This window comes from Ascidiella aspersa, chromosome 1, assembly GCF_963924565.1.
Source record: "Ascidiella aspersa chromosome 1, kaAscAspe10.2, whole genome shotgun sequence".
Classification (NCBI taxonomy): domain Eukaryota; kingdom Metazoa; phylum Chordata; class Ascidiacea; order Phlebobranchia; family Ascidiidae; genus Ascidiella; species Ascidiella aspersa.
In genome coordinates this window covers 3,212,376-3,233,692 of record NC_139447.1, presented here as the reverse complement: position 1 = coordinate 3,233,692, position 21,317 = coordinate 3,212,376, and the positions used below count along the sequence as shown (strand labels likewise).

At 34.5% G+C, this 21,317-nt stretch overlaps 1 protein-coding gene across 1 annotated transcript in view; it reads left to right on the top strand.

The window, feature by feature from the left end:
• Positions 1 to 444: 444 nt before the first annotated feature.
• Positions 445 to 21,317, top strand: part of LOC146166572 (C-myc promoter-binding protein-like) — a 59,121-nt gene continuing 38,248 nt past the window's right edge. Inside the window, exons 1-11 of the mRNA XM_083390130.1 lie at positions 445 to 732; positions 1,358 to 1,510; positions 3,091 to 3,185; positions 6,045 to 6,205; positions 7,087 to 7,156; positions 8,474 to 8,643; positions 10,523 to 10,767; positions 11,105 to 11,171; positions 13,643 to 13,701; positions 15,693 to 15,837; positions 19,942 to 20,117. Of these exons, the coding sequence (XP_083246256.1) occupies positions 572 to 732; positions 1,358 to 1,510; positions 3,091 to 3,185; positions 6,045 to 6,205; positions 7,087 to 7,156; positions 8,474 to 8,643; positions 10,523 to 10,767; positions 11,105 to 11,171; positions 13,643 to 13,701; positions 15,693 to 15,837; positions 19,942 to 20,117 (1,502 nt within the window). The 5' untranslated portion in view covers positions 445 to 571. The remainder of the gene's footprint in view (positions 733 to 1,357; positions 1,511 to 3,090; positions 3,186 to 6,044; positions 6,206 to 7,086; positions 7,157 to 8,473; positions 8,644 to 10,522; positions 10,768 to 11,104; positions 11,172 to 13,642; positions 13,702 to 15,692; positions 15,838 to 19,941; positions 20,118 to 21,317) is intronic.

Here is a 21,317-nt window from a genome sequence, read left to right as displayed (position 1 = left end):
TTGGCATTAAGTTGCTGTCTGTAAACCAGAAACCTATTTTTTAGTACTGAAGTGTTATATATGTTTCTTTAAAATGCTAAACACTTTTTGCGATGTCTTTATATGGCAAAACATATATTTCTGGTCATTTTAAAAAAATGAATAAAAATCATTTCTATTTAATAGTCTAAATATTTATTCCTATGGGATTTTCATGTTTTATAAGTTTAAATGATGTTCTTTAGACGACATTAGACCACTAACACAAATATACCAAAAGCTCATTGCAGAAGTAGATATAACATTTCATTCTTACAATGCTTTCTACTTTTATGTGGAATTTGATGTTATTCACTCTTATCTAAGTCAATTATTCACTCTTATCTAATTTCAGCAGTTATAAGATAGTATATTTTGTTTCCAACCTATACAATATTTATCATTTTTAAGTCTTTTGCAGGCAGTTAAGGTTTTACTTAGCTTTTTATCAGAGTAGGATATTTTAGTATGGGCGTACTTTAAAACTGTCGACGCACACTGGATATGCAAAAGAGGATTTACTGTACATGACAACTGTCTTAAACACGATAATATGTCGTCTGAGGAATACCCAAAAATCGCTGATTATTTTGTTGTGGCTGGATTGACTGAAACGTCTGCCCCGCTTGAAGAGGACTTGGCTTTTCCGAACGCCAAACACAAGCTAAGTGACCAAAAGAAGGATCCAATTACTGACATCTCTGTAATAGACAAGTAAATAGCCTACAAATATCAGATGAACATTTTTGAGCATACAAATACAAAATTGTATTAGTTCCTTTTTCAGTATCATTGGAGACATCTGCCATTTAGCACAATTATCTTTAACATGATAAAAAAGCTGCAAAAATCATTTCAGTATGGCAGTCCTCCTAACTATGCATTTTAAGTAAATAAATTTATTGAACAAATGCTCTTAAAATACATCATTAATATGGAATTTAAGCAAAAACTATTTACAATTGGTAATGATTTTCAGTGTAGAAATATGCTGTTTTACATTAACAAAATGTTGCTGTAATTGACAAAATAATTTAGTTTTGTTTCCCGAGTACCAATACTATTATCGTCCAATCGTTTTCTTTCACTTATATAACGGTGTTGGTAAATTTTAGACTATACTACAAAATTATAAAACACTTTTTTCCTGAAAATTTAACAAATTTCCTAATTTATGAGGCAAAAACATTAAAAATATAGTCCCGAAAAGTTATATAGGTCAATTTTTAACCTATACTACGACTAAACAGCATGTATCATCTCTGGTATATATTATGGGATATTCTTAACTGTGGATTGAATAATGTTTCTTTCATCGTAAAATCCAACTTTATTCCAGAACTTTAGAAGAGCCATGTCCCCAAGGCTTCACCTGCATCGAACAAACTCCAACCGGATTCTTTGCCGACCTGAATCATGGAAGCTTAACAGCTCATAACCTTCTCTTGTGTTACCGACGTGGAAAGGATAAACCACCACTTATTGATTTGGGGTACGAAAGTAGTATAACCATTTTCTAAGTAAAATCTGCTCTTTATTTGCAAGCGTTTGTATTGTCTTGCCAATTACTAAGTTGATGTAACTGGATTATCTATAATTATATTTTCTCTATTACAGTTGTATGCAAAGTCATTGTTTGGTAATATCAGATTACGGATACCCAAGACCTCTGAGTTGTTTTAGCTGAAACTAGACTGGTGTTGTTGATAATATTTAGCTTCACAGTCTTTTAATCGAAATGAAATGTAGTGTTTTTGTTTGGCTGGCTTCATGGATGCCAACTTTTTTTTACAATGGTGTTCAAAATTTTCTGCTAAATATGACACCACTAAATACCTACTGAAAAGATGATCTTATTTTTTGACTATATTTTTAATACTTCATTGCTTGATAAATGTGAAAAAATGCTTCTCTGATATTGAAGAATGCCCCTTAATGGTCCAATTGTTTTTTTTTAACAAATAAAAATATCTTTCAATGTTTCTATTTTAAACCTAAACTACTTTGAAGTAATAATCGATTTGCTAGATAGGGGTTTTGCTTAATTGTAAAAATAATGCTACATGGCAATACGGCTAAATAGTTGTTTAAACACGTAAAACGTAATGTATTTTTCTACAGGCTTAGAATTATTTAGTGGGACTGTGCATCCCAAGTTCTGCTAGAGGTGCTCAGACCACCCTGAGCACCCCAAACTTACCGTCCATATTTGGCTGACTATAGCATTTTCCGCATGGGAGACTTGAATGCCTCAATGTTATGTTTAATTGGTAATTTCACTTGTAATTTCAGTGTCATACTTTTTGCTTAAGAAATACTTATTAGTACAAAAGGAAAGGGGTTCAGCCTCCCATAACTAATACACTCAGAAAGAACAAATGTTGTTCTATGCTTGTGCTTGTTCATTTTTTATAAACGTTTAGGAAATCCTTAGCATATGCTTCAAACCTTGTTGCAAAACAGCTTGTCGTTGTGAAATCTACTGAATCGTGACACACAACAATTATTAAGGAATGAAGCTTTTGTTAAGCAATTGCATTGTACCCAAAAATAAACTAATTTAAAATAAATTTCGTTTTAACTGTGCTTATTTGTGTTAATTTTGTTCACCCCTCATATTTTTGAACTGGAGATATCACTTGCTTAAATGTCTCACATAAGTTATAAATTTAAGTATATAATTATATATATATATATTTTAAATCTTTTTTGGCTTGTTGCAAATGGCAAAGCTAATTCCTGGTGTAATAATTATCATGTAACTTTTGGAGCATAATAATTTGAGGCTGACTTCATATTAAAGCCCCTACAAAACTGTACAGATTAGCTAAGTTCTTAGTAAACCGAAAATCAGTTTGTTTGTATGTTATGCTATAAGATGTTTTACTTGTATGAACATCATCAGTATTCACAGTATAAAGCAAGAAGTACACATTTAGTTAATAAAAACCCGACAAAACTAGATTGAAAATCAAAAACAATAGAAAAGTAAATTTGCTAACAAAGCGCATGTACAAAAGTAAGAAGCATTTTGTAAACACCGTTCAGCAATGTCCCTGTGTTGATTTTCAGGGTGTTTTACGAAGGCTTGGAAACAGTGAGATCAGGAATCACCATTCTTGAAAACACCCCGGCTGGAAGGTCGGCCAATGTTAACAATAAAAGTGGTAAGTTTGACTAGAGTTGGTGAATTTAAGACTCTCCTTAAGCGTAGGCACCATTTTCACATGTTAAGATTTATTTCACATTCTTTTTTATTATACTAGCAGGGTTGCACCAAAGTGTTTGAACTTAAACTGTATATATATATTAGATGGTCTTTAAATGACCCCTAAATTTTTTTGGGGGGCCTTGCGTGGACCACGGTAGGGGATAAAAAATGACGTCATGAATTGGCGTCACAATATAAATAAACTTCATAAATCTGCTGATTTTGGTCCAAAAATGTGAAAGTGAAATGGAGTTTAAATACATACAGTGCAAAACCGTTTTTTTATTAATTAAACTGTTTTCTTCGAGAAAATGGTAAGTTTTAAAATACACACTAATATTTCAATTAGGTCTTCATGTACCCCCTAAAACTAGTTCACGGACCCCCAAGGGGTACCCCAGTTTTCCCCAGTTTAAGAACCCCTGTTCTAAAGTCTTTGAATGACTTCAAATTTATTTCATAAAAATGTGTGGCAACCCCGTCGTAAGTTAAGGTTGGAATTTAGAACTAGAAGTCTGTAATATATAAGGCGATTACTTTGTCGTTTATCAATTTTTTGGGCTCTAAGTTACCCCACTTATCTTTGTGTCCTGTTAATTAATAACATCTCACACAAATTAGGTATTTTTTGTTTACTTAGACATTTTTTGTTGGTTCAAAAGGAAGGTTAAACTTTTACTATGTGATAAATTTTCTGTGTTTTAATAATGAATTAAAAAGCCAAAAAGGTTTCAAATGTTAATCAACATCATATTGATAAAAACCTCTTGGTACGTACTTGTATCATCATCAGTTAATGTATACATTTTGAAACATCTTAACAAGACGATGTTGAATGACCTGTTTTGCTTCGTCATTCATTTTTCTGTATTGTGTAGTTTACAAGAATATTATCCACAACATACAAGAAACCTAACAAATGTTTTCAATGGTCACAATGCATTACACACATGCACAAGCACTGCTAGCACACTGAACTTTCTTGCCGAGTTTGTGGAATTCCATTAATGTGCCCACCTGCCACAATTTCTAGTAACTAAAGCCGAGACATCTTGCTTAGCCCCAGGGCTCTTTCACGGTCAAGTAATTTCAAGACAAATTGCGGTGTAGAAAAACTACGGACAGCAGTGTGGGATTTGTTCACATGAGGGCAGTTTTGCTTTCAACAGCTTTGCTGTGTAACCATCCCACCCACGCCTTCGTTATCTTACAGTGTTCTTTGACGTTGATTAAATAGTAAATACTCACTGATGTTACAAAATATGCCCATCGTCAATGAGTAAGAATTACCACATGGTTTACAACGGAGAGAGTGGCCTTACAATTTGTGTCAACTTGCCTGTCATATGGGTAATATTGGGGGTCATTAAAAAATGTTAAATAAAAACCAAATTTGATCTATGTCAATCGCATTGTTTAAAAATATCAATCAAAAATATTGATTTTTTCTATTTGTTTTTATGTCAACTGTTGCATTTTGGGCTGTGGCAAATTGATAAGGTATGAGTCACTTTAATGACTTGGATATATTGCCTTTTTGATGATTCATTTTGTTTCAAAATATGCTCATTTTTAATCAGTAACCATTATATCATAGCTTCCAGTTTCTCAGAAAAAAATTACCTTTAAATTACATCAGTTTTGTATAATATCACACTTGTTTTTAAAAATAGTAAATCAAGACAAATTGGATCCATGTAAAATTGTTTAAATTTTACAACCCCAAAAATTGTTTTTTGCTAATATGTTCTTGTGCCATCTGTTGCATTTTGGTTTGTGGTAATATGGATTAGCTGTGAGCCAGTTTAATAGACTACGGTGTATTTAATTACCCTATTGTTCTAACAATAAACGATTTAGTAAAGAGGAAGTGGTTGGTACTTTTATTCTGTTGACCTCCCTACTAGTAAAATTCATTGTATAAGACACATATACCCATCCTATTGACTCACTGTGCCTTGATAAACAATCCAGCTGCAATATTAAAATTACAATTTTTTTAGAAGTGGCAATAGTTGTAAAATGCATTTTTAAGGGCCGTTTCTTAATTTTTTTGACAATATTTTAAAACCATAGCCTACTTCTGTAACTACAGCAGAGAAATAGCAAAGAGTAATATTCCACACACATCCATGCATGAACTGGACCTGCGCCTGTCTTAACCACAACTGTGTTTGACTTAGCCACAGCTTGCATATGCATAAACTGCATTATGGTTAGGAATGTATCAAATTATTCCAAGCTTATACCAGATTACCAGAGATAGGGTCCTTACTCATCAGCCAGACAGACTAATCTACATTTTAGCAACGATTTGTAATTCACATCAAAAGGGTATCATTGAGATGGTATATATGTTTTTCAAAAAAAAACTTTTTTACAATAACTGCAGTTTTTGTTAATGCCACTCATGCATCTTTTTCAGTTAGCAAGCTGAAATTTCATTACATTTACACTTTTTTATTAACATTGCTTGCTGGGTCACAGCAATGTCCTTTAGTATTAGATCAAATAGCCTTGTGGTTTTAAATTTTTATGTCTACGATACTGCTTGCTTGTATAATTATAGACATCCTTTAAGAACATAATAATGCAGGTTGTAATATCATGAGTGCAAAGTGCAAAAAACCTAAAATAAGAGATTGCAATATACACTTGACATTTTATTCTGATACCTATGCGTGATATTTAAACAAAAAAGTATTTGGGATTTGATCCATTTCAAATTACGTGACGACTATGCTTTGAACAAGCAAAACACAATTATTTAAAACATTTAAAGTAAAACTGTAATCCGAGCACAATCATTTTACAGGAATGGGAAGCCATCCAATTTACTTGACGTATCGGCGCGCCAAAGAGTCAGCGCCGCAGAACGCCCTGGTCGTCACCGACATTTGCATCATTCTCACAAACAAAGGAGAAAAGGCTCCCTATGCATTTTGTCAGATCCAGAAAAACCTCAACAAGGGCTTGGTATGCTTGCTTCACTTTTTACAGGGCTGACACAAATGTCTTTGAATTGATTTACATTGTGAAAAGTCCTTAAAAAACCCGATGTTTTTCATTTTCTTATTGTGTTGATGAATGACTATGGCATTTATACTGTTCTGTTTTTAAATTATTTAAAAAAAAGTCAATCGATCTAATGTTTAGGTCTTAAAAGCCTAGAAGTTTTTTTTGAAAAGTCCTATTTAAGTTATTTTTTTGAAGTGTTGTTCAAAAAACAATTGAAAAATGTTTTGTTAAAAAGTGTTTTTTAGTTGTGTTGATCATGGTATTTATACTGTTTTCAAAATATAAATGCTCAAATTTTACGTCTTTGATTTCAACAAACAAGTTTTCTTTGAAATGTTTTCGAATGGCTTTTCATAAAAATTGTGTGACAAATCTGTTTTGACATATCGTTGATACCAGGAAGTGTTGAAACTCAATGCCATCTGAATGTCACAACAATGCCGGCCTAGTTTTGCAAGCAAAGCAGACAACAGTTTCCTGTTATGGCTTGCAATTTGGCAATTTGTTATCACAACTTTTTGTTTGCATATACATTTTTCGGTCTGGCTTACACACTAACACTAATCGGTATAAATTTTGTATTATTTCGATCAAAATACAAAAAATTAACATTAAATTATCATAAAGAGAAGCACTCTAAAGTTATTATGCTTAAACATGTATGGTGACCTTTAAAGTTATTGTATTTTTTACAAGCTCATTTTACAGTCTGGTGCACCTAAAAGTAATTGTGTGATTGGATTAATGGTATGGGGAACTGTGATCTAGTAATAACTAGATGGCCATACTTTGACTATTTATAACATACATCAAGCAGTTTTTATGTTGATGGTTTGCAGATTGGTTCAAGTGTTCATCTGTGCTACAAAAAATCAATGCGACAAGTGGATTCATTGCCATTTAAAGCAGGTATGTAGACACTAGACAAGTGCTCCTTCAAAGTTTCAGCCTTTAAATCAACAATTTACAAAATTATGAACTTGTTATACAGTTTTCACTGTGGTGTTTCTCTAACCATTGAGCATAACCTTTGGGTTTGTAAATAGTTAAAAAAAGGGAATCTCAATTTTTAAGTTTTTGAAATTCCTGGTAATCCAGAATTGAGCAAAATCTGAAACTCCTTTAACAGTTCTAAAATTTCAAATTTTGAAAAGGCATAATTTAAAGTTTGTGGTTGGTTAGAAACAAAATGAAAAACTCAATTTTAAGAAAAATTTACTGAAAAATTACTGGTGAACTTGAAACTTAAAACCGTAGTTTTATTATATGCCAACCCTGACTTTGTACTAAATTTGGTCACACATGTGGTTTTATTGTCTGTCCTTGGCCCACACCAGCCATGAATAATGCAGGAATGTGAATGATAGACGCCCTGTGCACTCTTTGCTTTGTCTCCCTTGGCACACAGATCAGAAGAGAACCAAATGCCAGACATATTATGCATGTTTGACTGCTAAATGACCACTTATTAGGTGTGATATTAGAAATTATGCACAATTTTCTCTTTTTTGGTTTTGAATTTTCCGCCTAAGTTTGTTGCCATTTTGACTTTAATTAATCATATTATTTTTTTGACGAGATTCACATTTTAAGCTTCTCAAATGATGTTGTGTTTTTCTCTTTAACCAAAATATTGTTAGATTTTGTCTACATTGCTGATCAACCCACTTTGAGTCTCTGAAAAAACAAATAAAATCTTGATTAAATTACTTGATTTTTTTATTTTAAATACTAATGCAGAGTTCTTTCTTTGTAACTGAAATCTGTGGTCAAAATACTGGGTAAAAAAATATTATTTCCTCAACATTTTGTCTATGACTAATTAATTATTTGAACCTAATGATTTGAGACTGTGGTTAGATGTAGCAGAAATTTGTAACCCTATATGAAAAGTTACGATTTTATTACCATTTTATAAGTTCTTTAGCGTTTTAGGTATCACAATAATATATATAAACTAGCTGAATAAAAAAAAAATCTCGATTGACAGGACCTTTAGGATTCATTTTCAAGCTATATTACATATGCGTGCATATTTTACCTAAATATGTATAAACTGGAAAAACAACCAGATTGCGGTGAGGTTCAACCACACAACCTATTCCATATAATGAGTCCGTTGCTTTGTCGACTGAGCTACATAGGCTCAAGAGCAGTGCGACCTAGAAAGAAAACACATGCATATGTGTATTGTGTATGTATCTTTCATAACTTTTTACTACGTAGGCTTTCTGGGAAGATATCCAGCCGAAGACGTGGGTGCATTTAATTTACCCGCCACGGTACCCCTGTTTTGCCTCCCCATGGGTGCCACTATCGAGTGCTGGTCAAGCAAGACACGTCACCCACTGCCAACATTTTCCTCTTTCGTACTGACAACTGAAACATCAGAAAAGGTGAGATTGCTGCCCAAAATTAATGATGTTATATTACTATTTTGCTATATCTGTAAAGTCATTTTGTTCCTTTTGTTGATAAATTTTTCCAAATCATAGTAATTTTTTTACAATTATATAATAACATTTTCCCAATCATGATCGTTTTTTACAATTCCTGTATAACACTTTTAATTAAAGTTATTTTTTTCTTAAAATTCCAAAATATTTTTTTAATCATTGTCATTTTTTATATATCCTATTTTTTTTAAATCTTAGTCGTTGTTTTGCAATTTTAAAATTTTTCTCTATTATTATGAAAAATGCTGCTATAAATTATTACTTTATTTTTTTAAGTGTACAAATTAAAAATGCAGTAAACTATTGAAAAGTTAAAATAGAAATTTGTTGAAACAGATTTTTTTGTAGCTCTGGCCTTTGGTCTTGAACAAAACGCAACCTCGTAACCTTTCGTTTGACCAATTCTGTTTGGTGATTACGACTTTGCAACGATAGCATAAACAAAGGCACTGGTTTTTCAAAACCCCCTAGTTTGCCCTTAAACCGTCCAATTATGAGACAGTAAGTGTGTAATTGTGCTCAGCGAAATGTAGTTTTACGGCCCTACAACCTTCAGTTAGGTAGTCAGAGAAATGCATGCATGTCTTCGTCTTGCAATTGGGGAAAAAACGTTCCATAAACAAATAATCGTAGCGTAAGTGAGGAACGCCCGATAAATTCTATTCCGAAAACTGTTACACGACATATTGGACAATAAGTACTGCGTTGTTAATATTGCCAAATAAAAAATAATAGTTTGAATTGTAACATGAAATTGTAATGTTTTCCGAGATGTTTCGCAAAAGAATTCTTTAGAGCTGGTAAAGTTAAAAAAAATCAATTGGGTTGTTTTTTGAAAACGTTACCTAAGTTGCTTCCTACTGTGTATGGGTTTAGATTAGAGATCGGCCAATATTACTTTTTTGGATCGATACGGATACCAATTTTTTTATATACCTGGAAAATGTTCGAAACTTGAATAAATTGAAAATGAAATCCAAATAATGTTTTAGTTTAAATACTTTTATTAATTATTAATTATTAAACTATTATTTTGCATATTAACTTGGTGTGATGCTAAAACAAAAATGTTTTACATAAAATGGGTAAATTGCTTGTTGTACAGGAAATATTATTATCAAATTTTTGTACTAAAATATCGGCAAAACTGTCGGCCTAAATTTACTGATACCGATATATCGATAGAAGCCAAATATCGGCCGATATTATCGCTAAACCGATATATCGGTCTATCTCTAGTTTAGATATTTATTGTTTGTTCAACTATGCAACAACCTCAAGCCATAATGTTAGAAATTATTGACACATTCACAATGGTCTTTAATTTTAATTTTGGGTCTAACTACAACCTTAAGCCATTATCTTAAGACTTTTTCGAAACGTTCACAATGGGATTTTATATTTATTCTACGTTTACCTACAGCCACAAACCTTTATGTTAAGACTTGTCGCAAATTTCACAAAAGGCCCCCTACTTCTGTATGGGTTTTGATATTCATTCTACGCCTAACTACAGCCTCCAGCCAATATCGTAATGTTTATTCAAAACGTTGAAAATGCAACCTACTTCTGTATGGGCTTTGTCCTACTTCTGTACGGTCATATCTTCTACGTCTAACTACAACCCCAGTGAAGTATATCGAGATTTATTTAAACGTTTACAAAAGGCCTCTTATACTTATTTGTGGGCTTTGTTGTTCATTCTCCGTCTAACTACAACCTCAAGCAATTATTTAAGGTCCTATTCGAAACGTCCACCAAATGCCTCTTATACTTATTTACCTTAAACTTCATCCCACCAAACACCTTATCTTCCCAGGTCTTTGGTGCCGTGGTTTCCTTCTACGAGAGCTACCCCGAAGAAAAGCTGACGGACGAGCAACGCTTCAAGCTTGGACTACTGAGAGGAGACGGGCAGCGTTCCAGGACCGTTAAAACAGTTCACACCAACAAAGCAATTTGCCTGCTTTCACGATGGCCGATGTTCTCCGCCTTTCGCGACTTCCTTATGTACCTTTACCGTCTCACGGTGTCGCCCATCGCTCACCCTATACCAGTTGAAAGGTAAGGTGTGGGACGTTTGTTCTTTCTAAGGCTTATGTCTAAAAAATTATATGTGCCGTTGGCGTTATCGTTGGTCAGTATTGGACTCCAGAAGGAGATCTCAAATATTCATAGTATGTATACGAGTCTTTCAGTAAGGATGCTTTATACTGCGATTTTGATCACCGATACTTTGACCAAAAGTACCACCGTCCCATCCAAATCAAAATAATGCCATTTTATTCTTTAAACTTAAAAACCCCTACAAAAACGAAAAGGTGCAAATTTTTGTTTTTTAGAATTGTTATCGTGTACTATTTAGCGATACCAGTTCATTAATTTCCTCTTATATTTGCAGGCACATCGCTCATTTCATGCACAACGTTCCCTTTCCAACTTCGCAACGACCAAGGGTGCAGTACCAGGTCAAAAAAAATGTTTTTGTTAACGTCTACGTCTTTCCAGAATTAGTTGTTTTTCGCTATTTTACAATATTTGTAGTCATAGGTGTGTTCAAAGTAAAATAATGGAATACTTGGTATAAACTAATTCTGCCGTTTTTTCGGTAATTAGAAGTTAGAACTGATATAATGTTATCGTTTTAGAGCAGGGGTCGGCAACCTACGGCCTGCCGGCCGGATCCGGCCCGCCGATGAAATTCATCCGGCCCGCCGCCTCTTTGATAAATTAGAAACGAGTCTATTTCACACACTTTTTGACTATTTTAACTACGTAAGAGCGAAAATGACCATTCTACGTCCGGTTTGTTTTCGTTTTGACACTGTCTTTTCAACTAGATTAGCTCTTTATTACCGTTGCGCCGTGGAAGGTTGCCAAGTGCGTCGCGGAAAACGGAAAACGTACTTATTCTAAAATATTGGACATATATTTTTTAACATTTTATTTATTTTTCATTTTCGGCATTGTATGAAAACTTGCAAGAAATTTAAAAGAAAGGCCCGTATACAAAAAAAAAAATCGCCTACTTTGACCTCAAAAGGTTAACAAACACTAAGCTATAAATTCCCTGTGAATGTTATCGCGTTCCATCAAAGTAGTTTTATTACACTTTTCATTCGTTGCACGGATGAAGAATGTGTGAACTCTAATTCTAAACCAAACAAGCGCTTTTTGTCACGCTTTGCACCAACACTTTACTGCCTTCTTAAACGTAATTAAACACGTTTTTAAGTGCAAAAACGATTCGAGGCCCATCTGATTCACAGTTCTAACATTTCAATAAGACCATTATTAGTTTTTGTGCGGCCCGCAGAGACTTTTCTGAGTTTGGTTTTGGCCCGCGACTATAGAAAAGGTTGCCGACCCCTGTTTTAGAGTGTTAAACATTTAGAAGATTATTTTTTTATTGTAATATACATATAATGAAAGCGTTTTTTTCATTAGGACTTTTGATACCTCTCCTTTGACCGTAGACAAACTCGAATTTTTTTGGCCGGAGTCGGACTTGGTGTGTGGTATTCAGTCTTTTCAAAGTTGCTTTGGATCTTTTAAAACTTTTCGTGGTTCAGTTTAAACTGGACAAGAAAAACGCGTGCCACTCGGAAACCTACGAGTCGTAAAAATAGAACATCAAAAAGTCGTAAAACAATACGAGGTTTTTGTGCGTTTACCGCTCTATCCGGTAAAAACATAGTGGATTGTGTGAACGTTTGGTGTTTGCGTTTATAGCACAACGACCATTTAGGTGTTGTGATTTTTTAGGTAGCTGTCAACTGTGTATTCATTTTTCGCATAAAAACATGTACTATTGGGTATCCATCAAAACGCACAGTCGATTTTTACCACTGACGGCTTAAGACATCTATAACCGGTATTGAGGCTTTATTGAGCATTTTGCTACATCCACAGTAATGTACATGATTTACGGTAAGGTTTCTGTAAATCCACTTGTCCCTTTGTTTACGTGCAAAAAATGAACTAAATTACCCATTTTTTAAATCACGTTAAATGAAAATACTCAATTCAACCAAATTCGTTTAACTCTATAGCTTATCTCCAAGTCAAGTCATTTGTCCAAAAGACTTAAGTCCAGGTAATTACCGAACTGACTTAAGTTAAGTCATGTCTTTGGGAAATAGCGACATTGCTGCACTCAAGTCAAGTCATTTGTCCAAAAGACTCCAGTCAAAACAAGTTATTTAAAAACATTGACTTAGATGAACTTAAGTCAAGTCAAATCGTTTTACCGCAACGACTTAAGTCAAATCAGGTCATTTGAAAACAGAGACATAAGTGCACTTAAGTGATGTCATTACCGTGAATCTTGTTTTCAACATTTCAAGATTTTTATGAGCAACCCTACAGTTGACTTTTCAGAGAGAGAGAAAAAGAATCATAAAAACAACTAAAGTGCTCGCACACTAGCCGTGCCTTCCAATATTGCACGTCCTTTATCATCACTGTGGCCACACGTATAGCCAGACCTCCCCGGAAATTTAAAATCCTAATCAAACACCGTAAAGCAAGTCGTACGAGGCAGTTGTGTAGCTGACATCCCTTACACGTGTATATGAAGATTTAAACACTAAGTTCGCAGCTCGGTTGATTACCTGTTTTAAGATCACAAGGGCACGCGTATGTTGTACATAAATGTACAACTCTAGTATCTGTTTGGTGAAGTAGGATTGAGATGACGTAATTATTTCGCTAAAAATGTTGACAACAATTTTGTTATTTTATTTTTACTTTTTTTAAATTTGTGATGGTGTTAGCAAAACTGCACTATTTTTATTGTAGGTATACTTAATACCCTTTTTTAGGATTTTTGTGAATTTCTCTTTCAGCTGCTTTTCAACCTATTTATAAATGGGTAAAATTCAAATTGCCTTACGAACCTTAATTGTAGCGGTTGTATTCACACGATATTTTAATGCAGATGTCTCCCATGCACACTACCATCTTCACGAGACCGCAGATTACTCCTATCCCGCTAAGGTACGTGCATTAAACACTTTACGATGTTGTGGCTTGTTGGCAATTCTAAATGATCTATGTGCCCTGCAAGTTGCAATACCGTAGCATTTTTGGGGAATTATTGTTTTGTACTAAATTTAATAGTGCGAAACTGCTTTTGTGTGTTATCTGCAAATCCCACTTTGAAAATTGCAAAGAAGAAATGAAAATAGGGGAATAAATATAATGATAATAATACTTGGTCCACCTAAACCCAACCTAACACCGTCCCTAACCCTAATATTGTTAGCAAAAAAACCTGGACGAAGGTGGTGGGATTCTAGACCATGTGCCTTGTTGGCAATTCTAGATAATCTATGTGCCTTGCAACAGGGTATAGCATACTGGCTGTTTTTTTTAACTACGTATTTTGCTTTTGTGTCTGTTGAAGTTTAATTGGGGCGAAACTACACACGCTTTTCATATAGCATTAATAAGTGTATAGAAATTAAAAGCGCATAAAATATCACTAGAATGTATTTTTTGAATAATGTTTTATGTCAAAAAAGATCGTCTTGTAATTTTTCGTTGCTGTACTGAAAGTAAATTTTTGTTTGGTTAGAGCAGAAATTTTAGTCTAACAAAACAACTTGAAAAGGCACAAGGTTAAAAACAAGCGTCTCGACTGTAGCGGTTGCTATATACTGGCATATTAAATAGATTTGACATGTTATGCTCTCCAAAGCTGCTGCTATTGGTCATCGATTTTATTTTTAGTAAGCGCCGCTGCGTACGACATACGAGGATGAGCATTATTACGTAACAATCACATCGCGTTAAAGCGAGATTATAGAAAAACTGGAGCACTTTATCTTGAGCTGTTCTTGGAGCCACAGACTAGTGCTCTATTTTAAGACTTGGCGCCAAATTCTTTGGTACCTTTCTTATCATATTTTGAAGAGTTTCTGTCATCATCGCCATAAGCCATATTTAGATCATTTTTTTATATGTATTAATTTAAAAATTGTTTTACAATGTACTAGTTGATTGGATATTTTATTAAAATATTTTTACATTAATAAGCGTTTTTACCGTAGAACATAGTACATGTTTAAGAAATATTTACATATTTAAGTATATTTGTCAGGCGTTTATCAATTTTTAAATGTTTTTTTTTTTTTGGCAAAAACGCTTTTTTGTATTATACGTCTACCTGAAAGTCACATTCTTCTACAATATTTTTGATACTTGAATAATCCAAATTAAATTAGAAAAATTGAACGTGTTGCTGCACCTTAAACAATTTTTGGTCATCATATTTAACCAACTTATTTAACGTGACCACATGCATCACTTTGGGAAGCCTGTAAAACTGCAACTCTCGTTTCTCGGCCGATTTAGAAAACCCAATGACCTACACCGTCTCATATCTTTATTAATACCTATTTATGTAAAATCCCAGAGGAATCGGCCTAGTTATTCTACTCTTTTTTAGTTTTACATTGTGTCCTATTAGTGTAATTTGAGCTAGTATGTCTGGAGAAATTACAGTTTCCGCTTCTGCCTGTTTTATTGCCGCCACAAATTCTAGGGCCAGCAAATTGCCATCACCTTCAAAAAGACAGCTTTCTTTGATATTCCTTGGCTGATTTCCTATATGCCGAGTATTTTAACTTAACGTTTCCTTAAGTAAGTGACTTTTCAAAACTGTCCACAGCTCAAATTAAAATCCTATTTTTTAAAATAGAAGATTGCCTCGCAGTTGTTGCCATATGTTTGTGGTGACCATTTAACACACCATGGATATTTTTGGTCGTTTTTTAATTTTTTTGGTTAAATAGGTTTTTTGGTTAAACCTTAGTGGCTGAGTTTCAACGAAAAAAAAAAACTTTTTTATTCTGAAACACGCAACTTCTACCAAATTGAACGCGTAGCAAAACAACCATTTCTCAAAAACTTACTTGTTTCTAAAAAAAAAAAAAGTTTTAACCAGTTTTTAAAACCGCGTCATTAACACACTTTCCCGTTTGCAGTGGAGCATCGTTTCTAGCCCTACTGGACGACCTTGGGCCTGAAAACACGATCACCTTGCTGGTTTTGGCGCTAACCGAACACAAGATCGTCATCCACTCGCTTAGACCGGCTGAAATCACTTGTGTTGCTGAAGCTCTCATCACGGTAAGTTGTTCTTATCTCGGCCCTTATTCGATTTAACTGTGTGGAAAGTTCTAATTTTGTAGCGCGATTGCTGGAGGTTATGGAAAGAAGTAAACGAGAATGTAAATCAGTCCAGAAGTTGTTAGCATTATTCAGACGTTCCAATAAAACAATTCGAAACTTTACGTCATAATGGTGGCAGAATGCGTTATAAATCGATAAGTCTAGACAGAAGTAAGTAGCATTGTTTTCCAATGTTCTGAAAGTCAATGCGCCAACGAAATAAATCGTTTATTTAATTTTTAACTATTTTATTTAGTGGTCATAATATTTATTTTTGCACAGTGAATTTTAATAAATCTTTTTGCCGTTTTTGGTTAAAACGAAAATCCGATAGGAACTATCAGCTGAACACACAAGCAAATAAGAAATTACGTTAGAATTGAATTTACCAACTTGTTGCTCAAATTTTTCGACCTAGGGTAACTGCAAGCCTGTAACCATCTAGCTGTCCGAGTCTGATGTTTTATACTTGTGCAAAATTTGGACGCTGGCCATATTGAATTATCAAACTGTCCGCAAGATGCCCAGCCCTGATTTACAAGCTAACGTGAATACACTCACCGCTCGGTGAAATTGCCTTTACAAGACATTATCTTTCAAAGTAATAGAAACGTCGCAATGAATCATCGTTAAAAGCGGCTACAGTTTAGGCGGCGCAAACGTAGTAAACGTTTTTTCGTGACTTCGATCATAATCCAACCAGAATGATTCATACTACAACTGGGTCATGGGTAATTCATTATAATTTTGTCTTGTGTTTCTAACGCATTGTGAAACTGCCAACTGAAAATAATCTGTTAAAATAAGACGCAACGATTGGAAAACGCGCAAAATGAAAAAGGCCAACCATAGAGTTATTTTAAAATCATTTAATACTGAGCGGTATAAATTGGATCTATTATGAAATATAAGGCATAGACCACCTTTATTGTAATTTATTTATAAAGTTCTATATAACCCTGTTTATACTGTAAAAATGCCTACTGTAAATATGGGTGTTGTTTAGCTACATAGGTATATTTTGAAAATCCGTAGTACATGTTTAACGTGAGTGCATCCCAATACGTTTTTTCAATGTCAAAGCCAAAAAGTTCGATTAGAATTGCGTCCAATCTTTTATAAGTGAGGTTTGGATGTATTTGAGTCACATTAACTGATGATGATACAAGTGCGTATCGAAACATCTTTATCCACATGATGTCGATTTACCCGACCTATTTGGCTTTAACATTTATTTTTTTTATCAGGATGATGTTGATGTAGCGGTACTTAAGCTATTTACAGACCCGTACAAAATATACCGAAATTTCGGTTTAAAACTTAAAACTTTAGAAAAAACATTTCAGCAGTTGCCCACAGCGAGAAATTCACTTTTTTGGGATTTATCTTTCTCACTGGGCGGTTTTGATACATGTTTATAAACATTAACGTTCCCTATCGTCATGTCTAGTGTGGTTTCCAGGCCAGACACAACCTCTCAAAACTAAAAGCCTATCGATCCCCTGGTTAGTTCTGACGTGCAAGAACCAATGCCCTTAACACAGTCGATAACTCCTTTTGCGATTATATCCTTGCCCTTTGCGACGCTTTGTCTTTCGTTTAAACCATAAAGATCCGGCGATTACGCCGTCACAACCTATTAATATCAAATTCCGTGTTTAGGGAATGGTCTTTCAATAAAATTTTAAATTGGGTTAACATATGAATTCGTCTATTCTACACAGTGCTGTTTACTGGCAATATTTAATGTTATTTTGTAACATACGATCTATAACTATTATGACGTTGACAATGTTCATTGTTTAACTGGAATATTATAACAGTGCTTTTCAGTTTAAACGGTTCTTTTATCGTCCTTTCTTTAACTTCTAGTCTTTACTCTTTAGTACGTCAAAAAAGACTTTTTTTTACTGGAACGTTACGACAACAAAGGTAGTTAACTCTATAAGAATTTTATCATTTCTTTATCGTACTGCAATATTCACCATTCAGTCAATATGGCCTTAAGGGACATTACTTTGTTCAAAATATTGGTTGAATGGTACCACTTCTTGGTATTTATACTGTTTATATTTCGCCGAGCAATCCAGTGTTTCTTTAAACCTACGTGTTTTCTCTGAAAATTCTTTGAATGCAGGATTTCCTCATGAAGTCTTTCAATCTTTAAAGGTCTTAGAATAGATTAACGTATAGAAAAGTCTAAAACCTTATGTTTTCCCAACAGTCTTTGAAATAAGTTACGCGTTTAAAATGAAATTCAACTATTTCGAATTGTATTGTCCTGGGCTTTTATACTGTTTTGTTTTTGAATTATATTTAAAAAAACCTTCGATCGAATCAATTTTCGGTCTTTGATACCTACATCTCTTTAAACATGTATTTTTTTAACACTGTGTCGTAACCCTGGAATGCCTGAATTTGTTCCATAAAAATGTGTGACAATCCTTGTAAAGCGCCCGTTAATTGCTTCCCTTCTATTTTCTCATTAGCCGTTTTAATAAATTCCAATTAAAACACCCGCTAAGTAAAAATCGATTTGCCGAATTAGAGCGATGCGATTGCTACTGGCCATTGCTGCCGAATCGAGCGAGGCGTTACAACTGTGACCTAGAAAACAGCAAGTGCCCAGCGAAATCACTCCCAACCCCTTTATTGTGTTGCAAATCAACAAATCTAGAGCTGTCACTCCTAGGACATTGTTTATCACGACTCAAGTTTTATAACGGAAAAGCAACAACACGATACTATTTCCACTGGGTTTTAATGATAGTCCTAAACTATTTCACATATTCACTGTAAGTAGTTAAACGAAAAGGTAACAGTACAATATTCTTTTCACTGGGTTTTAATGATATTTCGTATATGTACTGTATGTAGTTAAACGGAAAAGGAACAATACAGTGTTTTTTTCACTGGGTTTTAATGATAATAAACCATTCACAGCTTCCCTACTTTAACTAGTTTTTATAAGAGCTGATTTGAATTTCGAGTGAATGTTGTAGCTTGTAGACCAGAGATGGCGAAACTTTTTTATTGCGTGGGTAAAAAAAATGAGACCCTGGTCCCTGAAAACGCAGAAGTGATTCATTCATTAAATTGTATGGCAATTTAAGACAAAACGTTGCTGCAGCGTCCTCTTTCACTGTTATTGTGTTTAATTGGTATCTAGAATTTTATACAACTGTCAAATTACAATTAAAGTTAACAAAAAGTTAACAAAAGGTAAATCTTTGTATAAAATGAAACTCAATTTAGCCTTTTCAGCATAGTAAGTCATTGCCAAAGCAAGTCAAATTTAGGTCATATCACTGACATAAAAAAATACCACTTTTCGCATGGGTAACGCCCAAAACCGAAACAAACAGAATTTGGCTTAAATAAGCAATTTTACTAAAATATATTACGTAAAAAAGATGCCTCTTTTCTTCTGGATTTCACTTTTAACCATTGGATAGGCCTAAGAGGCCATTTGCTCGTTTTAAATGCATATAAAATCAGTGTAATTAGCCTGCCTTTTATGGTCGTCCGTCAATGCACCCGGTGATGCTTATCTACAGATCTTATCTGCACAAGTAACTGCCGCCTGCTTAAAGTTACACAGCACACACACTCACCGCTTTTGTACACTCACAATGGCGCCTAGTCCAGGAATACAGCGGCCTTGCATATAGCTAAATATTTTACTACAATGTTCATTTCTATGATCTTTTTAGCCTTCAAGTTTCCAGTAAAACCTGTTTGTTTTACAGTTTCTGTATATTACAGTTTTTACCATACAATACTCTACAAACTTCCCATTGCCCAATAAAATCTATACTAGGTTTAAAATAATACTACTATAAAAATTTCATGTTGTGTTCCAAAGTTTGTTTCTAGTATTAAATTTCCTCCAAAAACTATTTTTTGCAACATCTCTCAAAACCGATAAAAAAGCGATAAAATATAACCGATAACAACGATACCGTAAGAGTCTGAAAAAAATATGCTACGAAAACTCCTTAGTAGTGATTTAGAGTTTATTCTGTTACGTCCAATCGCCACTAAAAACCGAATTTTTTTTAGCTTCTTTTCCCGTTCAAGTGGCAATGCACCTACGTTCCCCTCTGCCCCCTCGAGATGGGTTACGTGCTTGAAGCCCCCTGCCCCTTCATTGTGGGGGTGGATTCCCGGTATTTCGACCTGTATGAGCCACCACCAGATGTCGCATGCGTCAACTTGGACACAAACAGCGTTACAGTGTAAGTTACGTAAACAAATGTAAATGGGTGGCTTTGTCGGTGGGAGAGTTGCTATTTTTGGCGGTTTCGATTGCAGTGTAAGTTCTGCGATTTGTTCTAGCCTGCCGCTTGTATCATTGAATGACTAAAAGCTTGACGAATTGCGGCTTATGCTTGCATCATTGATCGACATTTCGTATAAGCCGTAATTGTTGTTCAAAAAGCAGCTTCAGAAGGGCTAGATCACAGTTGTCGAACACGTATGTGTTGAAGTACCAGGACTGCGGGTTGGATTCGGGACTCGAGTAAGACTACGTACAACTACCCGAGTCCCGAGTCTGACGTGCGCATGCGCAGTACCAAATTTCGAAACTGATATTGCCGCCAACTGTAAATTGTAGAAGGTGTTGGATATTTCCTCCACGTATTGTGGGTGGATGAACTATATAACATCACTATTAGTGGATTGCCGTGTTCAGTATGATCATCCACCCTGTTTTGGTTACGCAATTGTAAATACAGGTGTTAATACTACTGTTTAGTCGGAGACAGCTAGGGACTCAATGGATTTGGCAATTTACCGGGGTTAGCTTCGCGTTAATTTTTTTGTCGGAGTCGGACTCGTTTTTTTAGCCGACTCCGCAGCCTTACCTAAACAACGTGTAGGTGGCTTTGCCCTTTGAAAATATTTCGACATTTTGCAATTAAATATCACTGAGAAAAGAGGAAAATAGTGAAGGGTGTTGCTGGTTGCGCGAAGCGCGAAAAATTTTGAGTTTTATTTGGTCGAATTGGCTAAACTGCAACCGAAGAGGCGTTTCGCATTGGGCACGCAACAAATTGCGCGAGCTCGACACATTGATTTTATCGAGCTGATTTTGACAAACGTGTTGCGAGGGCATTTACTCCACAGTTGTAAGAGTTATTATGTCGAGCGCAAAAAATGTCAAGCGCAAATATTAAACATTGCGTTATCGTGTTTCAAAATATGTAACAACACAATACAGCGGCAATTGCAAAAAACAATATAGTTTCGCGCAAAAAAAGTTCGACTCCCCCTGTTGCTATAGCCTGTTATCATATATAAAATATGGATGAAAAATAGTCCGAAAGGGCGATAGCTTTTATCGTTTATCTATAAGTTAACTTAATAGGGCGATGATACCGTGGATTTTCTAAAAGGGAATTATAAGATTCTCGCGCAGCGCGAAAAATTTTTGC